Raw genomic sequence first — 22,388 nt, 5'->3', positions numbered from 1 at the left:
ACATCCCTTTAGAGGGTGAGCGACTGCCTCGGGAAAGAATTTATTCCAAAAGGTGACCAAAACAATCAGCTAGAGTGGGAATTGAAATCATTGCTGGTTTCACATGGTTTTTTTAAACCGTCTTGATTCCAATCCACAAATGCGGTTACATTGCATTGAATATGATCTTGAGTTTGGAAATAGGTGTTCATTACATGTTAATAATTGACAATAAAATAAAAATTGTGGTCATGAGATATTACCTTTTGATATGGAAAGCTTAGCAACTCTGCGACATGACACCTTTATATTTTTGTTATTAAGCGCCATAGTGCTTGTTAGGTGAATTGATCTTTTAACAGTGTCTTCCAAAGTCTATAACCTAAAAAGTTGATGGCAAGAAATATTGCAACAAGTATCATAAATTTTGATAAGCCATCCTTATAAATTGTGCAAAATGTAGAACTAACTCATCTAAATAGAACTCAAGGATTTTCGTAACTTTTGCGAACAAAATAGGACCATAGCATTTATGCACTTGCTTACAAGCATCATTTTTTTAATCGATGTCTCCGCTACTTGATCTTTTAATCCAGTATTAATCCATGAGTAATTTTGATTTTTCTCCTTTATCACAAGCTCCTCTATGCGCTACTATTGCAATCGTCCTCTTTCTCACTGACTAGGCCAAACACAAGTATAGGACAAGTAAACCACATTATCTCCTTTCAATATATCACTATGAACCTAGTTGTATACACCAGGAGTGCAAAACTTGGTATAGGTTACATGCAATAAATGTTTAATAGATGGCTATGATTTCATTAATTATAATTAAAATATAATATGTCTAACAATTATTTTTTGGACATTCTGGTTCTAAGTCTTGGACGGTATATTTCTAATTATCTATAGATGGGTGTAATTATAGTGACCATCCACCCCACTCTACGAGAGATATATGGATAATAATAGCACTCTAATCATGGACAAGATTCGTCCATCTTCTGATCTCCTTCTCCTCTCCTGCCACGCGCTCCGATCTTTAAGCAACAAGAGAATTGTGGAGGCTCGCTCACGGTGGCGGCCACGTGGCACTCCCATACTGCTCGGATCTACTACTCCGAGTCTCCGACTTGTTCCCGCTTGCTTTCCTTCTACTCTTCGAAGCGAATAAAAACTTAAAACAAAAATAAGAAGATTAATAAAAATCGTCCCCGATTTCTCCGCCGTGGAATCGGCGATACTTTCTATACTATATCTTCCCTTCGATTCCTCGGCTCCACCTCTAACGCCTCTCATCTGTACCCTCCCTCAGCTCCGCCTCGAATCCTCCTCCCAAATCCGCCGCCGCTGGCCGTCCGATCTCCTTCTCCACCCGCCTGCTCGATCCGCCGCCCGTGCCGATCCTTTCTAGGTACTCCTATCCGAATTTGGCTTGATTTTGCGGCCGATCCGACGGCCTCTAGGGTTTCTTATGGGAATGCAGCTTCTTTCCAGGGAATTCTGATTTTGTTGATCTCGGGGTTCGAAGTCTCTTGTCTCATCTCGTATTCGGATCGCCGTCGGATATGTCGGGACCGCTCGATCGGTTCGCCAGGCCCTGTGAGTGGCTCTGAATCTTTGCTAATTGGGTGAATCTTGGAAGAATTTCTCGTTTCTTGGTTTTATTTGATGGATTCGCAGAAATTGCCTCCGATTTGTATAGGCTTTACTAGTAAAACCAGATCTTGGGTGTTTGGCTATCGGCTTGGGGTTCTAAATTTCTCTATGGATCGAATTTGGCCTCTGTATTGTTCTTTCCGATTAATGTGATATGGTTTTCTTTTTCTCTTTTTCCTTTTGGATTCAGTTTTCTCTTATTCATTGATAAATTTATTTGTTAATGTATTACTAGCACAAGGCAGCTATTCTTTGTGCTAAAACATTAGAATAGGAATTCAAGTTATGGCCAATTTAGGTTTATTCTACTCGCTATCCTCAGACCAACTAAGTCTGAGGTTGCAAGCAATTGTCATTGATGTATTCTCCCTGTTGGGACTGTCTCTAAGCCATGATCTTTTCAAGAAAAAGAAAAGAAAAAACATAGAAATTAATTTGTCCCTTGATTTCATTAAATGGCTATTGGTGATCTTAGATGACCAGAGGCTTGGGGCGTTCTTACTTGTGTTGGACTTAGATGATTTGTCACAAAGGAATTTTGAAGCATTGATTTTTGAATCCTCTAAACAGCCAAGAAAAGTGTCTGTATGTTCACTATATGAGAGTGCTATATAGATTTAGAGCTTAAAGAGAAGGATTTTGTCCGAGGCAAGTTTTAAGGCAAGTTCTATTTCTTTTTTGTAGGACTAGGTGTTTTTGTTTCTCCTCCATTTTTTTCTTCTGAAGGTTGGATCTGTCATATGTAAGAGAAACAAAAAATTAGTTACAAATCTGTATGTTTTTTCTCCTCCTCTGGTATTGGCAAAGCTTAAAATGTACGGTTCCTTCACATATAGCTTAAATCAGACATTTGGTACTTGATGCGGGATGAATGCGAGGGATTTAAACATAAGGATTATCAGTAAGTTATGTTGATTAACTAGCCTAATAGCAGCAGAAAATTCAGTCACATATGGGATAAGAAAACATTAACATGAGCATAGTAATTTCAAGACTAGTTACCCGCATGTACTAATTCATTTAGGACTTAGAAGAATGGACCGTTGTGGTTGAGAAACCACTTGATTAGGACACTTCCTTCAATAAATCAGACCTAGAGTTGAGGTTTACCAAACATTGAACTTCTGAAATTTTTTTGGAGGAGGATCCTTGATCTCACTCTCGAAGGTTGATGATTGGATGACCAAGCTTCATCTTCCGTTGTAACAGGGCCCTTTTGCTATTGGTTTGGAAGGATAATTGACCCAATGACATGGAGTACTTTAAGGACCTGCAAAGAAATAGGGATTAGAACTTTGGCGTGAGAGGGGAATGGAAATCACAAAAGAAAAAGGAGGCGAGAGGAGGTAGGGCAGCGGTGGATGTGGTAGTGGCTTTAGGGCCTCACGCCCAACTTGGAACAAGGGCCTCACGCCCAACCTTCTCTCAAGGTGACAAAGCAAGATTGCTAAGGAAGAAAGAAGCACTTTTTATTCATTCATCAATTGAAATTACAAGATATCATGAGGAGGTATTTATAGACTTTCCTCATGATTTGAAATTTAAACACATAATGAATGGCGCTCCACATTTGAAGGCTTGGTTGCTAGAGAAAAGGAAAGAAAGTTGGCCGGCTTTAAGGGGGAGGATTTGAAAAGTTGTTGGCTCCCATTTGAAATTTTCTTGCATTTAAATTGTGGCCGACCTCTTGGACTTTGAATTTGGGTGACGTGTCAACTTGTATGAGGTGGCATGGTGATTGGTTCTTCTGATGAGGTGGCATGACGTTGCATTGGTTTCTTTGATGAGATGATGTGGTCGGCTCCTTATGCTTGACTTCATCCTGGTTGGCGTGCTTCCATTGGTTGGAGTGGTGGTGAGGTGGCCAGCTGATGTTGATGTGGATGCCGAGGTGGTGCTCCAAGGGTGTGCAAAGGTGGTGGTAGAAACATGCAACATGTCCTGACTTGGCTTGCTTTCTGACTTATTGAGGCTTGCTTTCTGACTTATTGAATTTATTTACAGGACTCGATCAAAGCCACAGTGACCTTGAGTTAATTGATTGGAGTCTTTTCTGGATTCTGGTGCCCGCACCAATTCTCCCGGGGTGGGAAGAATTCGACTCTGTCGAACAGGGGTTGGTTTGGCTGTGGTACTTTTCTAGGAGATCTGGGTTAAGTCTCTGTAGGTCCTCTCGAGTAATCCATGAATCATCAGATTTTGGTCGACCCTCCCAGTGAACCAAATAGCGTTGGTACCCTTTGTTCCGGGTGGTGATAGCTTGATCATCCAAAACATGTTCAACCCTATCTCTCGATTCTGGAAATGTGGCTGGAGGGCACTCAGGTGTGGGTTCACTCTCAATGGGAGCATGATCAAAAGGCTCACTAGGTATCAATGTTGGTCCCTTATACTCTATAAGGTCTGAGATGTTGAAGGTCGAGCTAATACCAAAATCAAGGGGTAAGTCAACCACATAAGCGTTAGGTTCAATTTTCTTTAATATCCTAAATGGACCTGCACTGCGGGCATGCAATTTTTTCATAGTTCCCGGGGGAAACCTTTCAGGTTTTAGTCTAATCATTACATAGTCTCCTTCAATGAATTCCTTAGCCCGTTTGTGACGATTAGCTGCTTGCGCATAAGCTTTGTTACTCATGTCAATTTTCTTACTGATTTCATTATGTAAATCCCTGACATGTTGTGCATATGATTCTGCTGTCTCTGAGACTCGTGCATGTGAGGGTAATGGAATAAGATCTACAGGTTTCCTAGGTTTATATCCATGGACAATCTCAAAGGGACTCTTTCCTGTGGATCTATTGACTGAGCTGTTATAAGCGAATTCAGCGCGTGATAATAGGAGATCCCAGTTTCCTAGGTTGTCACCGACAAGGCATCTCAATAAGTTCCCTAGACTCCGATTAACGACTTCGGTCTGACCATCAGTTTGAGGGTGGTAGGCAGTGGAGAATTTGAGTTTGGTTCCTAGCATATGCCAAAGGGTCTTCCAGAAATAGCTAGTGAACTTAACGTCTCTATCTGATACGATGGTCTTGGGTAAACCATGTAGCCTAACCACTTCATTTAGAAAAAGTTTAGCTATTTTTGAGGCATCATAAGTCTGGGAACAAGGTATGAAATGTGCCATTTTGGAGAATCGGTCTACCACGACATATACTGAATCATGTTTTCTCAGGATTTTGGGTAATCCTAACACAAAGTCCATGCTAATATCTTGCCAAGGGCATTCGGGGACTGGTAGGGGAGTGTATAGACCGGTGTTTTGTCGTTGTTGCTTTGCTGTGGTGCAGGTTCGACATCGGGCTACTATTTGGGCAACGTTTTTCTTTAGACCTGGCCAAAAGAACTGGTCTTCAACTTCTAAGATGGTTTTGTTCCTACCAAAATGACCAGCTAGGCCTCCTGCGTGGATTTCCCAAACTAGAAAGTCTCGGGTGGAGGTACGGGGAATGCACAACTTATTTCCTTTGAAGAGGAATCCGTCGTGAATGGTAAAATCGGAAAATTGGCTCGAGGGTCCTTGACGGATTGATTGGTAGGTTTCCTTAAAGTCGGGGCAATGTTCATACTCCTCCTTGAGCCTTTCAAAACCTATGACTTCGGTACTAACAGAAGTGAGGAGCATAGATCGTCTACTAAGGGTGTCGGCAACACGATTTTCTTTTCCAGCCTTATGTTTCAGGACGAAGGTATAGGCCTGGATGTACTCTACCCATTTCGCATGTCTAGGGTTCAACTTTTTCTAAGAGTTGAGGAAACGTAGGGCTTCATGATCGGAGTATAGGACAAACTCTAGTGGCAGAAGGTAGTGTCTCCAGTACCTTAGGGCTTGGACCACTGCATACAACTCTCTATCGTAGGTAGAATACCTTAGCTTGGCATCGTTTAATTTCTCACTAAAGAATGCTACTGGGTGGTTTTCCTGACTTAGAACGCTTCCAATCCCGACTCCTGATGCATCACAGGCAACCTCGAAAACTTTGGAAAAGTCGGGTAATCTCAATATAGGTGCTTGTGTCATCTTGTCCTTAATCTCTCTAAAGGCCTTTTCAGCTGCCTTGGTCCACTCAAAATTTCCTCTCTTAAGGCAATCAGTAATGGGGGCGACAATTGTGCTGAATCCTCTAATGAATCTCCTGTAGAATGTGGCTAGACCATGAAAGCTACGAACGTCATGAATGTTTTTGGGTACTGGCCACTCGATTATGGATTTGACTTTTTCGGGATCGGCAGATACTCCTTCAGTGGTCACGACAAATCCTAAAAAGATAGTCCTATGTGTCATGAATTCACATTTCTTTCGATTAGCATAGAGGCTATCTTGTCTAAGTGATTGACAAACTTGTCTAAGGTGATTTAAGTGGTCATCTTTTGTTTTGCTATATATAAGAATGTCATCGAAATAGACCACTACAAACTTTCCAATGAATGTCCTTAAAACTTGGGTCATGATCCTCATAAAGGTACTAGGTGCGTTGGATAAACCGAAAGGCATCACTACCCATTCAAATAAGCCGTCCTTAGTCTTAAAGGCGGTTTTCCATTCATCCCCCGGCCTAATTCTTACTTGATGATAGCCACTCTTAAGATCGATTTTGGAGAATACCGTGGCTCCGGCCATCATATCTAACATGTCGTCTAGACGGGGAATAGGAAAACGGTATTTGACGGTAATCTTATTGATGGCACGACTATCTACACACATTCTCCAAGTGCCATCTTTCTTAGGGGTCAGAAGGGCAGGTACTGCACAAGGACTTAAACTCTCCCTAATGAACCCTTTCCTAAGTAACTCGCCAACTTGCTTTTGCAATTCTTGGTGCTCTGAAGGATTCATCCTATAATGGGGTAGATTGGGCAAGGTGGCTCCTGGAACTAGGTCTATGGCATGCTGAATGTCCCTTAAAGGTGGTAGGTTGTCAGGAAGATCTTTAGGAAATACATCTTTGAACTCCTCTAAGATTTCAACCACTTCTTGAGGGTGTGCTACTGGGGTTTGGTCCAGGGTCTCCTTAACAGCCAACATCCAAATGGGTGAACCTTCATTGATCTCTTGCTCTAATTCCTTAGCATTGATTAGGTTCAATCCAGGTTTCTTTTCCTTCAGACTACTACTAGCTCCCCTCTTAATGTTGTCCTTAGGTGGGGTAGGGTGAACTACAATTTTCTTTCCATTATGATTGAAGGAACATGAATTTGATCGTCCAAACAGGGTAGCATCATGATCGTATAGCCATGGTCTGCCTAGGATAATGCTACTTACTCCCATAGGAAGGACATCACACCATACCTTCTCCTGATAGGATTGGAATTGTATCTGGACTTGGCATCTAAGTTTAATGGGTATTGAGGTCGAATTTATCCAAGATACCTTATAGGGATTGGGATGGGGTACGGTAGGCAACCCTAAACTCTTGATGGTGTTGGTTGATATGGCATTGACACAGCTTCCACTATCTAAGATGATTTTGCAGGCTTTTTCTCCTATTTGGATAAAGGTTTGTAGGATGTTGGTCCTACGCCAATCTTCTTGTTCTTTAGCCTGGGTCAATATACATCTCACAACTCCTAGAAATTCAGACGTCTCAATGATTTCTTCCTCTTCTTCATATTCATCTACCAAATTGGTCTCTGCTTCGTAGACTTCTTCTCCATAATTCTCTAGGGTCTCAGGATCTTCTTCTTCTACTTCTCCTATGTGTAACGCTCTAGTGGGGCATTGGCTTGCATAATGTCCTATTTTATGACACCTAAAACAAGGGACATTGTTTTCCTTTCTACCTTCAGGGGCTTTTCCTTTGTCGTCCCTACGAGCCTGTGGAGTGATAGGATTGGGTCTGTGTGATGGGTTTGAACTTGGGTTTGGCCTGCTTCCAGGGTTGCTAATCCTATTGGGTTCAGGTCGTCGAAAAATGGGTCCCCTCTGGAATCGTTCGCAGTCTCTGGCAATCTGGTAGGCTTGGTCTAAATCATGAATTTCCCTTAAGAACAATTCCCTTTGAATGTCCTCCTTAAGACCAGCTCTAAACCTAGATAGGGTTACGGCTTCTGACTCGACTATGTTGCACCTCATAGCGAACTCATCAAATTTGGCAATGTATTCAGATACAGTTTTCCCTCCTTGATTTAATCTTTGCCATTGATCTAGTAACCTCTGTTCGTAGGATAATGGGACGTATTTCTCTCTTAGCTTAATTTTCATCTGTCTCCATGTATTGATAGGTAGTTCTTCTCTTTGCCTAGTGATCCTCTCAATATTTCCCCAGTATAACCTTGCATGTCGTGTCAACCTAAGCTTGGCAAATTTGAATTTTCTTTCTTCCGACATTTCATACCACTCAAAATATTGATCCATGTCATTTTCCCAATCAATGTATACCTTAGGGTCTAGACTTCCTTCGAAGGAGGGTGCATCAAGTCTGATACTCCTAAGGGCTCGTTCATCCTGGTCTACATGATCCTGTTGTGGTCGTCGCTGATTATGTTCAGGAGTGAAAAGGTGGCGATGGGGTTGGGGTGTCAATTCAGGTTCCACGCGGGTCTGTTGATTTTCCTCTAGGGTTCCTAGCCTCTCCTCAACTTGATCAAACCTATTGTTCAATTGTTTGAACTGCTCAGTCATAGTCCTTAGGATGGTCTCAAGATTGGGGTCCATGGCTTCAATGGGTTGTGTATGTGATGGGTTGTAGGGTGATCCTGATCTAGTTGTCATACAAGGCTCAAGACAAAACAAAATGACTAGCCTATGCTAGGGTTTGCTAAATCTAAATCAAAGACTTATCTAATCAAAATTGGTTCACCACTTGCCCAGGCCAGTTGGACCAAGAGTTCGTGTAACCGCCATTAACCATACTTAGCTGACACCAACCGCTTAACGGGGCTGGGCAGATAAGATGGTAGCCACGACCCTGATCGGAACTTTTCTAGACAGCAAGGAATTAGCCAAATTCAATTAGCCTAAAGACTCGTTGTGGTTTCTAAGTTAAGTTGGCTAGTTGAGTTTTAAATTAGGCTTAGGTTCTAGATTTATGAGGGTGGTTGTTTTGGGCTAAGGAAAGGTGATGAAATCCTTCCCTTATGTTGCAATTAGAGTGCCCTTAATATGATTTATGATGGATGCAACTATTTTAAATGTCCACACAAGTTGAGATTTAAAATTTCAAATTTCACATTTCGAATTTAAATTTTTGAATTTTGAATTTCAGATTTGAATTTTAGTTTTCAGCTTTTGAATTTCAAATTTCAAATTTCAAGTTTAAATTTCAAATTTAAATTTTGAATCTCAAATTTTTTTTTGTTTCAATTTAAGTTCCCATTTTTAATTTCGAATTTTGAATTTCAAATTTGGATTTCAGATCTAATATTTCAAAATTTCAAGTTTTGAAATTCGAATGCAAAAGTCATATTGGAAATTTCAGATTTGGAAATTTTAGATTTGGAAATTTCAGATTTGGAGCCCAAACCTAGAATTTCAAATTTAACTTTGAAATTGTTAACTTCAAATCCTAAATTTGTGGAGATCAGATCTCAACTTTAATAACTAAAATTCGGAATTAAAATTTGAAATATTCAGATTTAATTCATAAACTTAATAAGGCATGCAAACTAGGATTTTGGCATCAATGGATTTCAGGAAAGTGCAGAAATTTCAGCAAGTGCAGAATTTCAGCATAATCAATGTGCGTGTCCTAATTAACCTTGCTCTGATACCAAAAATGATGCGGGATGAATGCGAGGGATTTAAACATAAGGATTATCAGTAAGTTATGTTGATTAACTAGCCTAATAGCAGCAGAAAATTCAGTCACATATGGGATAAGAAAACATTAACATGAGCATAGTAATTTCAAGACTAGTTACCCGCATGTACTAATTCATTTAGGACTTAGAAGAATGGACCGTTGTGGTTGAGAAACCACTTGATTAGGACACTTCCTTCAATAAATCAGACCTAGAGTTGAGGTTTACCAAACATTGAACTTCTGAAATTTTTTTGGAGGAGGATCCTTGATCTCACTCTCGAAGGTTGATGATTGGATGACCAAGCTTCATCTTCCGTTGCAACAGGGCCCTTTTGCTATTGGTTTGGAAGGATAATTGACCCAATGACATGGAGTACTTTAAGGACCTGCAAAGAAATAGGGATTAGAACTTTGGCGTGAGAGGGGAATGGAAATCACAAAAGAAAAAGGAGGCGAGAGGAGGTAGGGCAGCGGTGGATGTGGTAGTGGCTTTAGGGCCTCACGCCCAACTTGGAACAAGGGCCTCACGCCCAACCTTCTCTCAAGGTGACAAAGCAAGATTGCTAAGGAAGAAAGAAGCACTTTTTATTCATTCATCAATTGAAATTACAAGATATCATTAGGAGGTATTTATAGACTTTCCTCATGATTTGAAATTTAAACACATAATGAATGGCGCTCCACATTTGAAGGCTTGGTTGCTAGAGAAAAGGAAAGAAAGTTGGCCGGCTTTAAGGGGGAGGATTTGAAAAGTTGTTGGCTCCCATTTGAAATTTTCTTGCATTTAAATTGTGGCCGACCTCTTGGACTTTGAATTTGGGTGACGTGTCAACTTGTATGAGGTGGCATGGTGATTGGTTCTTCTGATGAGGTGGCATGACGTTGCATTGGTTTCTTTGATGAGATGATGTGGTCGGCTCCTTATGCTTGACTTCATCCTGGTTGGCGTGCTTCCATTGGTTGGAGTGGTGGTGAGGTGGCCAGCTGATGTTAATGTGGATGCCGAGGTGGTGCTCCAAGGGTGTGCAAAGGTGGTGGTAGAAACATGCAACATGTCCTGACTTGGCTTGCTTTCTGACTTATTGAGGCTTGCTTTCTGACTTATTGAATTTATTTACAGGACTCGATCAAAGCCACAGTGACCTTGAGTTAATTGATTGGAGTCTTTTCTGGATTCTGGTGCCCGCACCAGTACTAGCCATTTGCTATATTATTTTACGACATTCTAGTTTACAAAATATGGGCTATCATTGCATCTTTATATTAAGTGTTGTGCACTTGATGTTGCATCTCTCAAACATGTGCAACAAGATGTAATAATCAACAAATATATATCTTAATGGTTTTGCATGTCTTTTGATTGATTTTCGTGGTTGATAGGCTATAATAGTCTCATATTTTACATTTGGATCCAAGTTGAATAGCGTCTAGTCCATATTGCTGTTTCTGTATTTTGATCTGGTATAGTTAATAATGGTCTAGATTGAGTATTAGCAAGTTGACAATACAACATTTTGCACGGTTAGCATGGGTTGCTTCAAATCTTTGTATTTTCCATCCTGACTTCTAAAAGACTAGGCATGGTCTGCTGAACCAGTCGAAACCAATCGGCTCAGCTTGTACCATACCGGTACCGGCCTCTACCGGTACGGTATAGCGGTGGAATTCGGTTTCTTGCCCGTACCGGTGCGAACTGCACCAGTTCGCACTGGTACTCTCGGGGAAGAAGGGGGGAAGAGAGAAGAAGAGAGGAGGAGAGAGGGGAAGAAGACCTCTGGCACTACCGGGCCTCTTTCTTCCTTCCGAGCACTTCACGGGGAAGAATACCTCCCTTGCTCGCAGGAGAAGAGAGAAGGAGAGAGGGAAGAAGAGAGGAGGAGCTCAGGAAGAAGAAGAGGAGAAGAAAAAAAAAGAAAAGAAAAAGAGAGAGAGAGAGAGAGGCCGCGGGGAGCGCGCCTGTGCGCGGGGGTGCGGGCGCGAGTGGGGAAACGCGTCCCCGACTCGGCCTGCGCGCGTTCCACGCGGTGGGAATCGCGGTCGCCGGCGGGGCAGCGAGCCCACGCGGGGCTCGTGGGCACTTTTAATGCGGCAGAGTGGCATTAAATACCACTCTGTAGCATAACGCGGATGCGCGCACATCCGCGTATTTTTTCTTCTTCTTTTTTTCAGTACCGGTTCAAGTACCGGTCTTTTCCAGTACGTCGGTTCGGTCTATCCTTGAGACTAGGTATGTTGGTACCTTTAAGGCACATGCAGCCTTTATGTCAAAATTTATACATAAGATTTGGATACATTTTTCGGAGAAAGAATTTTCCTTTTTTACTAAATCTTTTTAAATAAAGCTTCTTCAAGACAATGCGGCATAATGTGACTGCTTAGATATGTCCATCATATTCTATGAACAAAATATGACTTATGTATCGTGTTTACAGGTTTTGAGGGGTTTTCGAGTCATGATGAACGAAAAGAACGGAAGTCAGACTTTGAGAATTCAGAAGATGAAAGGAGGACAAGAATTGGATCATTGAAGAAAAAGGCTATAAATGCATCAACTAGATTTAAACATTCTTTAAAGAAAAAGAATAGGAGAAAAAGCAACAGTCGAGTTATTTCCGTTTCAATCGAGGATATACGGGATATTGGGGAGTTGCAAGCTGTTGATGCATTTCGTCAATCACTAATTTTAGATGAGTTGCTACCTGCAAGTCATGATGATTATCATATGATGCTGAGGTAACTTCGTTTCCTTTATTTCAATGTTTTGATTATGTATATTATGTATCTCTGGTTTTTTGATATATTCAAATGTTCCTGCAGTTGTTTGGAATATGCTATCTATTTGACAATTTTTTTAATTTAAACAGACCAAAGACCAGTATGTAGATTATGAACCTTGAATTAAAGAATTTGTGCTGGTAGCTTTTGCATACTACAATGCTACAAATATACCATATACTGCCTTTTTTGCTGGTCCTGGTTCCCTATATATAATTCCAAAGGACCTCACTATCTCTAAATTTGCTCCCTAACTTCATTTTCAGTTTTCAATGATTACTTGCCTGAACTCTAAAGAACCCTTGCCTCAGTGCATATTAATTTTCTGTCAATCCTGCTCTATTGCGTGCCTTGCACAAAGGAAGGTAAATTGTGGATTGTGTGGTGGATATTGGCTTAATGCCTATACTGTCCTTGACCTAAATTGTGGGCTATGTTGTTTACTATATATTAGTTTTTCCATGTTATATGCAATGATCGTGTTGTTTTCTATCTTATGATCTCTCTGGTCAATTAAATGACATGTAAATGAATGGTTTACATCAATGTTTGTATTTTAAAAGCATTACTTGGTTTTGAATTCGGTACGTGTATTTATACATCGTAGTGGCTCTATTGTTTCATGACGGAGTAGTTTGATAAATACTAAGGGCATTTGCACATTTTTAAAAATAGACACTAATAAGGCTATACATGCTAAAGATTGGTTACTCAGAAAATTTCGGGGCTCCTAATTTTAAAATATGGCACCAATTTAATACACTTTGTTTGCCTCCTAATGTTCAATGAAATTTACTTTCTCGTATGGGTTGTGTTCCGGTTTGGTGGACGGGCATTGGCTTTTTTCGTGCTAGTTATTCTTATGATAATGACACAAGAATCTGCTTCTAGAACTTCTACTGTTCAAGTTTAAATTGTAATCACTCAAAAGGTTTAGATAAATTCAATTTTCCAGTAATTCTAACAGAAGCTCAGATCCAGACATTTTGTTTCTCTTTACCTTGCTTTAGTAAGTAAAATCATAAAGGAAATAAAATTGAGAGGGAAGGGGAAATTTTAATTTCCGCAATATTACTCAGGAATTGCTGTATTGCAATGCGCTTTATATTTCTAAATCAATGACGAGAACTTTCATTTTCTTAACAGTAGCAGCACTCCTATAAATATATTTCTGTGATCATATGGTTTAGAAAAAGCAGCAAAATAGAGCAATATAAACTATAAGCCATAAGAAATGGCTCCGACTTGGAAAGAATCCTGATAAAATCTGCTCACCCATGCCTTTCGGTAAGAACACACATCTCCCCTGCAACCCACCATGCCTGCATGCGTGCTCTTTATCAGGATGCCACTGGCCCACAAATTCTCCCCCCCTCTATCTCTCTCTCACTTCTTAATAGGTTGAGCTCTGAACAAGATGTCCAGCCTTGCATGGTTTCCATAATTAAAACAGGCTCTAACTAAATGACTTGGCCCTGATAACTTAAATGTAAGGCCAGGTAGGGTCTCCCATGGTCCACAAAATAATACAGCGTCAATTGTCTACCTAATCATTACTTACAAGCTAGTAATAACCCCTACGACCTTTAAACAATCTGAGTTCTTTTGCCCTTTCATTTTCACCAGGGTTATCAACATATGTTCTATGACATGATTCACATCACAAAATATCATCATTCCTCTGACTAGCAGGTCTACTTAGATGCTTATATCATTTTTCTAGTTGTTCACAACAATTAAATTATACTATGCCTTTCAATGACTACAACATTTCTGCACTCTTTGGCACTGATATTTTATTCTTGTTACTTCATGTGTTTTCTGTGATGGTTGATTTTCCGACTATTTAAAATATCTGGGAAATGAATCTGCATTCTAGCAAACCACTCATCCTGTCTCCAGTTGGCACCTCTAGTATCTCCTGCCAGATTTTTATTATGCATATCTTACACCAATTGGCTTGTAATATTTTTAAGATTTTTTTTCCCCAGAAAACTTCTTCTCAAATTCATGTGCAACCTCTCTAGCGTGTCGGGATGTCTATCTTTTTCAGCATGAACTGGATCAGAAAGATTCTGACTTACATATATTTTTGTGGATATCATTGAAGTTACATCACATATTTCTTCACAAATTGAGATTCTTATTTTATATTAAGTTTTTCTTTTGTTTATTGAAGGTGATTTTCCTTTTGTAACTATATCTTAGTTTCTAATGTACAAAAAACTTGTTTACTTTTAGATTTTTGAAGGCAAGGAAATTTGATATTGAAAAAGCAAAGCACATGTGGGCTGAAATGCTTCAATGGAGGAAGGAATATGGTGTTGATACTATTGTAGAGGTAATTGATAACTCCTCTCTGACATACTTATGAAATCAAAAAAGCCTCATTGTCAAAATGATCAGAAAGATCTATAAACATCGATATACATACAAAAAGGAGTTTTTTTTTGTAATCATTGTTTGCTAAGTTTGGTACATGAAAAATGAATAACATTTAGCAGTGCTTTATAAATTAAATAATAAGGTGTCAAATGCCAGCCTCATCTCATCATATCTGCCCCAGCTGATCTCCCTCATCTTCATAACTATCTCATTGTCAGATGTCTCTGCCCTCCCCCTCACCACCCTGTCTCCTTATTTGGCATCCCATGGCAGCACACTTCAGGAATTTACCCCATTCCCCATGAACTTTGATCCTTCTTCCATGGTCTATTGCCTCTCTGCAGGCTCAGGGGAGCTAGCTTGTTGGATCCAGTCAATTTGAGGCAGGGAAGGTGATTTAGACCCATCTCCATTGCTAGAAGAGCATAATGGTTGACATCATTTTGTCCATCAAGAAAGGGCACACAATGATCAGATGCACTTAGAGCATGATTTGAGTGCCAAATAAACATGGCATTTTAATCACCTGATCACTCTGATTTCTGCTGTTGAGTGCCTTTAAGCAGTGATGGATAGGTGCCTGACGAGGGTGGAAGATTGAACAATGCTGGTGGCCGTGGTGTTGAGGTAGAGCAGGGCGAGGGTCAGCTGGTGAGGAACGGCATGGGGAGCATGATCAGATGGCTAGAGAGAGGAATAAGGAGGGCTGTGAGGGGGAAGGGCATGGTCAAGGGGAGGTGGCGGAGGAGGCTTAAGTCTATAGAAGAAGAGGGAGGTGGAGCAGCATCATGTGGTGGAGGAGGGAGGAGTGGAACTAACAAAGAAGAAGAGAGGTGCTGATGATGCCGATGAAAACAGAGAGATGAAGGACAATCGAGGTGATTAGGGTGGATGCTAATGGGTGGGTGCAGTGGCATTGGGCTGCATGGGGTTGGAGGTTGGTGTATGAGAGGCTCATTGAGGAATAGTGGTTGATATCATGCTATAACAAAGCTGAAGAATGATGTGGTTTATTGACAGTCAGATCCAATGGTTCTTAATGAGATTTCAGTTAGATCGTGGGGTAGGATACTTAGAAGGACTAGATGCCTTTCTTCTTAAGAGGAGAGAACATCTCATACACACACAGCACCCCACTCCACCCCCCACCCCCCACCCCCCCCACGCACATACATATGTACGCAAATACATGCATGCATACATTCATTCATGTATTTATTTCAAGCTTGAAATGTGGAACACATTCAATGTGGAAGCATTTTGTCTCTAAAAGCAGATTTAAGCTCCACATCACAGTTACGCGTATGATGGTTGTTAAACTGTTGCCTCCAAGCTCTAGCATTTGAATATGCTCTGGGTAGGACTACTCGAAAAGGGAGCTTTTGTTAAGATTGTGAACCTGTCCATGAAGAAATAACCTCTTGCTCTTATACCACATAAAATCATCTTTGATTTTTGTGATTGTTTTTACTTAAAATTGATCATTATCTAACTAAAGTTAATATTTCATCAGGATTTTCAGTACATTGAGTTAAATGAAGTTCTACAGTACTATCCTCATGGTTATCATGGTGTGGACAAGGAGGGGAGACCTGTTTACATTGAAAGGCTGGGAAGAGTCGATCCCAACAAACTCATGCAGGTGACAACAATGGATCGGTATGTAAGATACCATGTGAGGGAGTTTGAGAGGAGCTTTGCGATCAAGTTTCCAGCATGCTCGCTTGCAGCGAAAAAGCACATTGATTCAAGTACAACCATTCTAGATGTTCAGGGCGTGGTATGTTATCCCAAGCATGACCTCACTGCAAAAGTTGTATCATGTTGTAGTTAGAATTCACAATGATGGTGTGCATGTCTAATATGATGTCACATGTGTTCCTGTAGGGTCTGAAAAACTTCAGCAAGACTGCCCGAGACCTGATTGTGCGATTGCAGAAAATTGACAGTGACAACTACCCAGAGGTTTATAATCAATGTCCATGTTTTGAGGTTTAAATGGATTCCAGATTGCTATAAGAAAACACCTGAATAGAATGGTGAACAATGTTTTTGCAGACATTGTACCGAATGTTTATCATCAATGCTGGTCCAGGCTTTAGGCTGCTATGGAACACTGTGAAATCTTTTCTTGATCCAAAAACTACTTCAAAGATTCACGTAAGCAATTCTGTCATGCGGTGGAACACTTCTCTAGAGATCAAGAAACCATAGTTGAACTTGCTATGTTTAATTTGTCTTCAGGTTCTCGGAACCAAGTACCAAAATAAATTGTTTGAGGTAATTGATGCCAGGTAGGTGCTATGCCTCTTGCTTTTTGTTGGATTTACTTGTCATTGAAGTAATCGCTTATATCCAACCTGCCACCTCACTTCTGTGTCATATTGGATTCTCTCTAGTGAGCTGCCAGAATTTTTTGGTGGTACTTGTACCTGTGCAGAACATGGAGGATGCCTTAAATCTGAAAAGGGTCCATGGAAGGACCCAAATATATTGAAGGTTTCTATTATTGTCCTGTTTTCTTTATCATATTCTTCTCTCATAGTTGGCTTATAATTTTTGTCATTCTTTCTGGAGCTCAGATGGTCCTCAGTGGTGAAGCACAATGTGCAAGACAAATTGTGACTGTTTCCAATGGTGACGGGAAGATCATTGCTTATGCTAAGCCACAATACCCAGCAGTAAGACCTCTTATCCATTTCAGTTTAATTCTTAAACATATCCATTTTCTGTAGAAGATCAAATTGTTTTCTCTCATTGGACCAGAAAAAGGGTAGTGATACATCTACTGCTGAATCTGGCTCAGAAGTTGAAGATGTTACTTCCCCCAAAGCATCAAGGAATTATATTGAACATCCTCAGTTGACTCCTGTTCGTGAAGAGGTAAGTTTGAAGTACTGTTAGATGTATAGTGGGTGTAAGGCTTTCTTTTGCTATCAATTAGACGAGGAAGCTGTAGTTTTAAAGTTTTGCTTTGTTAAATGCATTAACTTGTGGTTCAGATACTATTAACCTGTTTTCATTGTCTTCCACTATATATTGCCAACTATAGGTAAGAGTTTACCCCTACATGTGAATAACCTAAATATGTTTGGTCATTATGTTTTTTCTCTTTTAGAGGGGTTCTCCTGGTTTTCCTTTGAACTATTTATATTGACTTCCTTCAAAGTTGCACATAAAACTAGAATTTTGCAACTACACAACTTTTTTTTCTTGCGCAACTCATGAGTTCCATGGGCAAGTTGCTTAAATATTTGTTTTTACGCAAAACTTGAAACTTTTTAATCATGCAATCATGAGTATAATAATTTTGGAGATTGGCATGAGATTACACAGGTACATACAGGATGGAATGGATCCAACTTCAAGAGTTGAGCCAAGCAATTCTAATTAGGAATATACGCATACATAGAGACACACCTGCACTTTATATTTTTATAGGATGAAATATAACGTGTGTGTAACAGAATACATATCTAAACATAAACTTGTTGTGTTCTTGCAGGCAAAAATGGTTAAGGCAGTAAGCTTTTCTTGCTTTCCAGGGCATGATGAATATGTCCCGATGGTTGACAAGGCTGTGGATGCAGGATGGAAGAAAGAAGTTTCTAATCAAAAGCTCTCTTTGTCTAAAGGTTTGTCAATCCAAACTTATGGAATAATAGGTTGTGAAGTCAAGCATTATATGCTGTTTTAAGGTTTCTAAAGATTATATAACCTAAGACCTAAAAAAAATAACACACTTAAGTACATTAATGCTGAATAAATTCCATTTACCTCTTTTTTGCATGGCATTTCTAACTCTTTCAACACTACCAATAGAATGGAGCCCTGGAGCTTTAGAAGCATTAAGAATAAGGTTCAATAATATGCTAAATTTTCATATAATGCTGTTTGATCTTTTAACTGTGAAATTTAACCTACTCCTTATAATCAGAAGCTTTTGATGAAATTTTAACAAAAGTATCGGTATCATGGTGATGGATGACTTTGAAATTGTTCTGAGTCAGCCCACTCACACTTATTGGCAATCTGGTATATGGTATCAAATTTTAGATAACAATGAATGCTAAGATCTTTATTTTTTTTTTTCTTGCACATGTTTAACATCCAACCTTTAAATTCAAGACTTGTAATTTCATACCGACCTCATCTGCTTACTAAATTTTATGCCACAGAGCACTTTCAGAACAGTTTATGCACACTTGAAGATAACCGGTTTGAGCTCTTCTCAAAATTATTCGATTTTGTAAGCTAGGCACTTTGAATGAAAGGACAAATGATTATCATAGACAGTCAAATCCAATTACAGCACTCGTTTTGTCGCATTCCTTTCATATTGCTATCTTCTTTGTCAGTTTTTTCCTGAAATGTTGGTAACCTTGGCTAAGCGGGCTATTATCCCTGATACAGGATCATTTTCTTTATCGGAGACATGTAAGCCTCCTGGAGGACTTCAAGCTCAGATATACGCATTGTTTATGGCCTTCTTCATGATGCTTTTCACACTGTTTCGTTCCGTCACGAGCTGTGTGATGAAGAGGCTTCCAGACAAAACTTCTGAGCTGGATCACCTTTATTCTACATGTTCTGTAGACCCTGTTCCTAAAGGGGAACTTCGCCCCCCCTCACCTGCTCCTGGGTTTACAGAGGCAGACCTCCTTTCATCGGTCTTGAAAAGGCTGGGCGAGCTGGAAGAGAAGGTCAATATTCTTCAAGCAAAGCCATCTGAAATGCCTTTGGAGAAAGAAGAGTTGCTTAATGCTGCTGTCTGCCGTGTGGATGCATTAGAAGCTGAGCTTATAGTTACCAAAAAGGTGTGTTTTTTCATCTTATTTTACAGAATTGTGAATATTCGCACTTAGCAAACAGACACATCTTTTGTAAGGATATTCATGTCACATGATCCCAAGCACCCAAGAGTCAGAGAATAAATGCAAACATGCCATATATTTTTAGTGAAATGATTTTCTTTTTTTTTCCGGAACCTGGCAATTGTCTGTAACAGGGTGCACCAATTCCACAAGTGGTAGTAATCAAATGCCAATGTCCTAATAAATTCCCCTTGCATTTTAAATAAAGTGTACCTAGTTTTTAGTATTCTTGTCTACCATGATATTATGTGGGCCCAATTTGCTATCTTGATTGATAGATCAGTCCTTTTCTAGGCCAACTATATGCAGACTATCTTCCTCTCGCCCAAGAGGAAATATGTTCATACTTGGCCTTCTTTCTTAGTCCATGTGTTTGTTCCTTGTGTCTATCCAAGAGGAGAGGGTTTCTTCCTTGTATGCAAGGATTAAAATATTACATGTCACATCTGCATTGATTGTAAGCTGGCATAGAATGGTCTGGTACAATGCCTGATAACATGCTAACAGCCAGAAGAATGAGTCTGCTGATGCGGACTGGTAGACATGATATTGGGGTATCTTGTCCTTCAACAACATGATATGTAACCATACAGGGCTCTTTAAATCTGTGCTTTTATGCCATATCACATGCTTTGTTAGCATATCTTTCTTTGTTCATCTTTGCATGTACGCCATCTGCCTGAATATGTTTACATGAAAATAAGCTTTTCCTTTTCTGTTATTTTTATATTTGTTGTTGCATATTTTTTCTAGGCTTTACATGAAGCTCTTATGAGGCAAGAAGAACTGCTTGCATACATTGACCGTCAGGAAGATGCCAAGCTTCGGGTCAGTCCTTGTTTTTTCTTGTCATCATTCTTGTATATTTGTTTTCTCATTTGATGATAGAGATGGCTAACAATATGTTTATGTATACACTTATGCAGAAGAAGAAATTTTGCTTTTAAAGAAAGAGATTGCGCAGATCCATTTCACGATGACCATCCTGCTGTTGATGAAAGATGATTTTGATGTGTATTTATTCAGAGAAACCGTTTCCTGATGACAATAGTTAATGAGCTTCTGACTCTATTGAGATGAATGAGCTGATAAAAATAAATCATATTGTTTCATTGTTATCCCCTGCTGCTAATGTCATGGTTGATGCCCAGTCTGTTAATCTCTTTGAGCTTTGCCATCAAAACATGTGTTGTGTGCGCTTTTACGACACCTAACACGTTTTAGATCCCACCATTTTGATATCTACCTCTAGAAGAGGCATAACTGAGTTTTATTTTTATTTGGGAGATGAAGGAATAGATGCCAAGCTGGATGGAAAAGTTGTGGAGTCGACATTATTTTAGCAAACGATCAGTTTGTCCAAGTTGGAGCTCTTGCCTACATTTGTTATAGATGAAAACTGCTGAATTTTTTTTGAGTGTTAACATGGTGAGGCACTTACATAAGGTGGATGTGCCAGTATTACTTGGGACATAAAGCTGAATTTTACGAGATTACAGTAAGATTAAAAAATTTTGTGCAAGTTGAAAAGAGCGAGCAGTATGCACAATTTCATTCATTTTGTTTTATGAAATATGTGAAGGAAAAGGCGAAAGGAAGTTTGATTAACCAACATCACTTGTAGCTCTCAAATATGTTTCAATGCTGTTACACTCCGAGGTTGCTGCTTGGACTCGGTGTCAACTCCAAATCAGAACTATTCCACATGCTTATCATGCAAGCATAAAAAGGATTATAATGATAGCATCTCTCCTGGGTGCCATTAAATTTTGAAAAATGGGATGCCATTTTGTTAGATCTATGCCTGATGATTGGTCATGAATAATGATTTCATCATCTTGGATAATGGATAATGCAATTGTATTTTGTGAGAAAAAGAAGAGAGACTTAAATGGTAGTACAATCATGTAGATCCAAATTGTTTTTGAAATATGTTATCCAAAATTTAAACTTAGAAGCTCCTGTTGATAAGCGGAGAGGTACAGCCACTAGAATTTGCGGCGGATGTTACAATTGTTGTAACAACTTTTTGAAAGCCTTTCGTTATGATGTTATACAACTTTTTACCAAACATCACTATACTATCCAAAAATGTTTTTGGATAGACAAAAAGTACTTTTAGAGAGACAGAAAATGCTTTCTAGCTCATCAAAATTTTTGCCAAACAGGACTTAATAAATTATGGTTGCATGGCATTCCCTCTATTGTGAATGAAAGTATATATTACCTATGCATGACCTAGGTTGTACTAACATGATCAAAACAAAAACTTATGGACCTTGACCGAGAGATTTTGTAGTTACAAATCTATCATGCATTTTAGTATGGAGTAGAATTGCATCTAGGCATTGATTGGAACGAGACGTTATTGTCATTATGAATCCGTTAGCCTCTGTCCTTCGCCTAGGTCAAACAAAAGAGGATCTCAACCTCTAATTTGTTCCCCGATGTGCTGTACTTTAGCATTTTTGAGTTTGGGTTTCTTTCCATCACAGCTACGCGTCTGCAGCCTGCAGGCTGTCGCCAATCTTTTGAACAATGAAAGTGTCTCTAATGTTGATCGCTTACAGTTATTAATGCTGTAGGCTTTCTCCTATGAGGAGAGCCTAGTTCAATTGATGATTTGATGCAGCTTTTTAACAAATTAGCTTCACGTTCTGCGAAGCATAAGCCTGGTACAATGCAGCTATAACTACTTCCTATTCTACATTCGAAGCTTTCACATGCTTCCTGCATTGTTTAGCTCCTCAACTTGCATTTTAATTCCACTTCGTGGCAGGAACGCTAGCTATGTGAGATTAGCAGATCATATATTCTTGCTTGTTTTCTGAAGGTGCTTTTTCTCCAAGCCACTTAACAATGTCTTGATTTTCAGCAAGTAATCTTTAGAAGTTCGGATATTTTTGATCGTTAATTTGCATACTAAATAATCCTACATGTTGCCTGACTGTAAATGTGATGTTGAAGG

At 39.6% G+C, this 22,388-nt stretch overlaps 1 protein-coding gene across 2 annotated transcripts; it reads left to right on the top strand.

The window, feature by feature from the left end:
• Window positions 1-971: 971 nt before the first annotated feature.
• LOC103711551 (phosphatidylinositol/phosphatidylcholine transfer protein SFH8-like) lies at window positions 972-20,538 on the top strand. Of its 2 annotated transcripts, none has more exons than XM_008797743.6 (15): window positions 972-1,396; window positions 1,480-1,584; window positions 11,819-12,119; window positions 14,403-14,502; window positions 16,060-16,326; window positions 16,434-16,511; window positions 16,605-16,706; window positions 16,791-16,840; window positions 16,946-17,045; window positions 17,129-17,227; window positions 17,313-17,429; window positions 18,052-18,181; window positions 18,960-19,363; window positions 20,174-20,248; window positions 20,347-20,538. In XM_008797743.6, the coding sequence occupies exons 2-15, from the start codon at window positions 1,551-1,553 to the stop codon at window positions 20,365-20,367; spliced, it is 1,878 nt and encodes a 625-aa protein (XP_008795965.2). In that variant the 5' UTR covers window positions 972-1,396; window positions 1,480-1,550; the 3' UTR covers window positions 20,368-20,538. The 2 variants fall into 2 exon arrangements, with proteins under 2 accessions (XP_008795965.2, XP_038990352.1); XM_039134424.3 differs by having other exon boundaries at window positions 1,133-1,396; window positions 1,469-1,584.
• Window positions 20,539-22,388: the final 1,850 nt, after the last annotated feature.

Source organism: Phoenix dactylifera, chromosome 15 (assembly GCF_051530095.1).
Source record: "Phoenix dactylifera cultivar Ajwa chromosome 15, Ajwa_hap1_PhDact_Kaust_v1.1, whole genome shotgun sequence".
In the NCBI taxonomy this organism is placed as follows: Eukaryota; Viridiplantae; Streptophyta; class Magnoliopsida; order Arecales; family Arecaceae; genus Phoenix; species Phoenix dactylifera.
This window is presented reverse-complemented; position numbering and strand designations above follow the sequence as displayed.

Bases quoted from the DNA above. Each gene is read 5' to 3' on its own strand.
- LOC103711551 (XM_008797743.6), top strand. From the start codon at position 1,551: ATGTCGGGACCGCTCGATCGGTTCGCCAGGCCCT. The intron at 16,512-16,604 runs GTTTATAATCAA...ATGTTTTTGCAG, and splicing joins ACAGTGACAACTACCCAGAG to ACATTGTACCGAATGTTTAT. The intron at 17,430-18,051 runs GTAAGTTTGAAG...GTGTTCTTGCAG, and splicing joins TGACTCCTGTTCGTGAAGAG to GCAAAAATGGTTAAGGCAGT.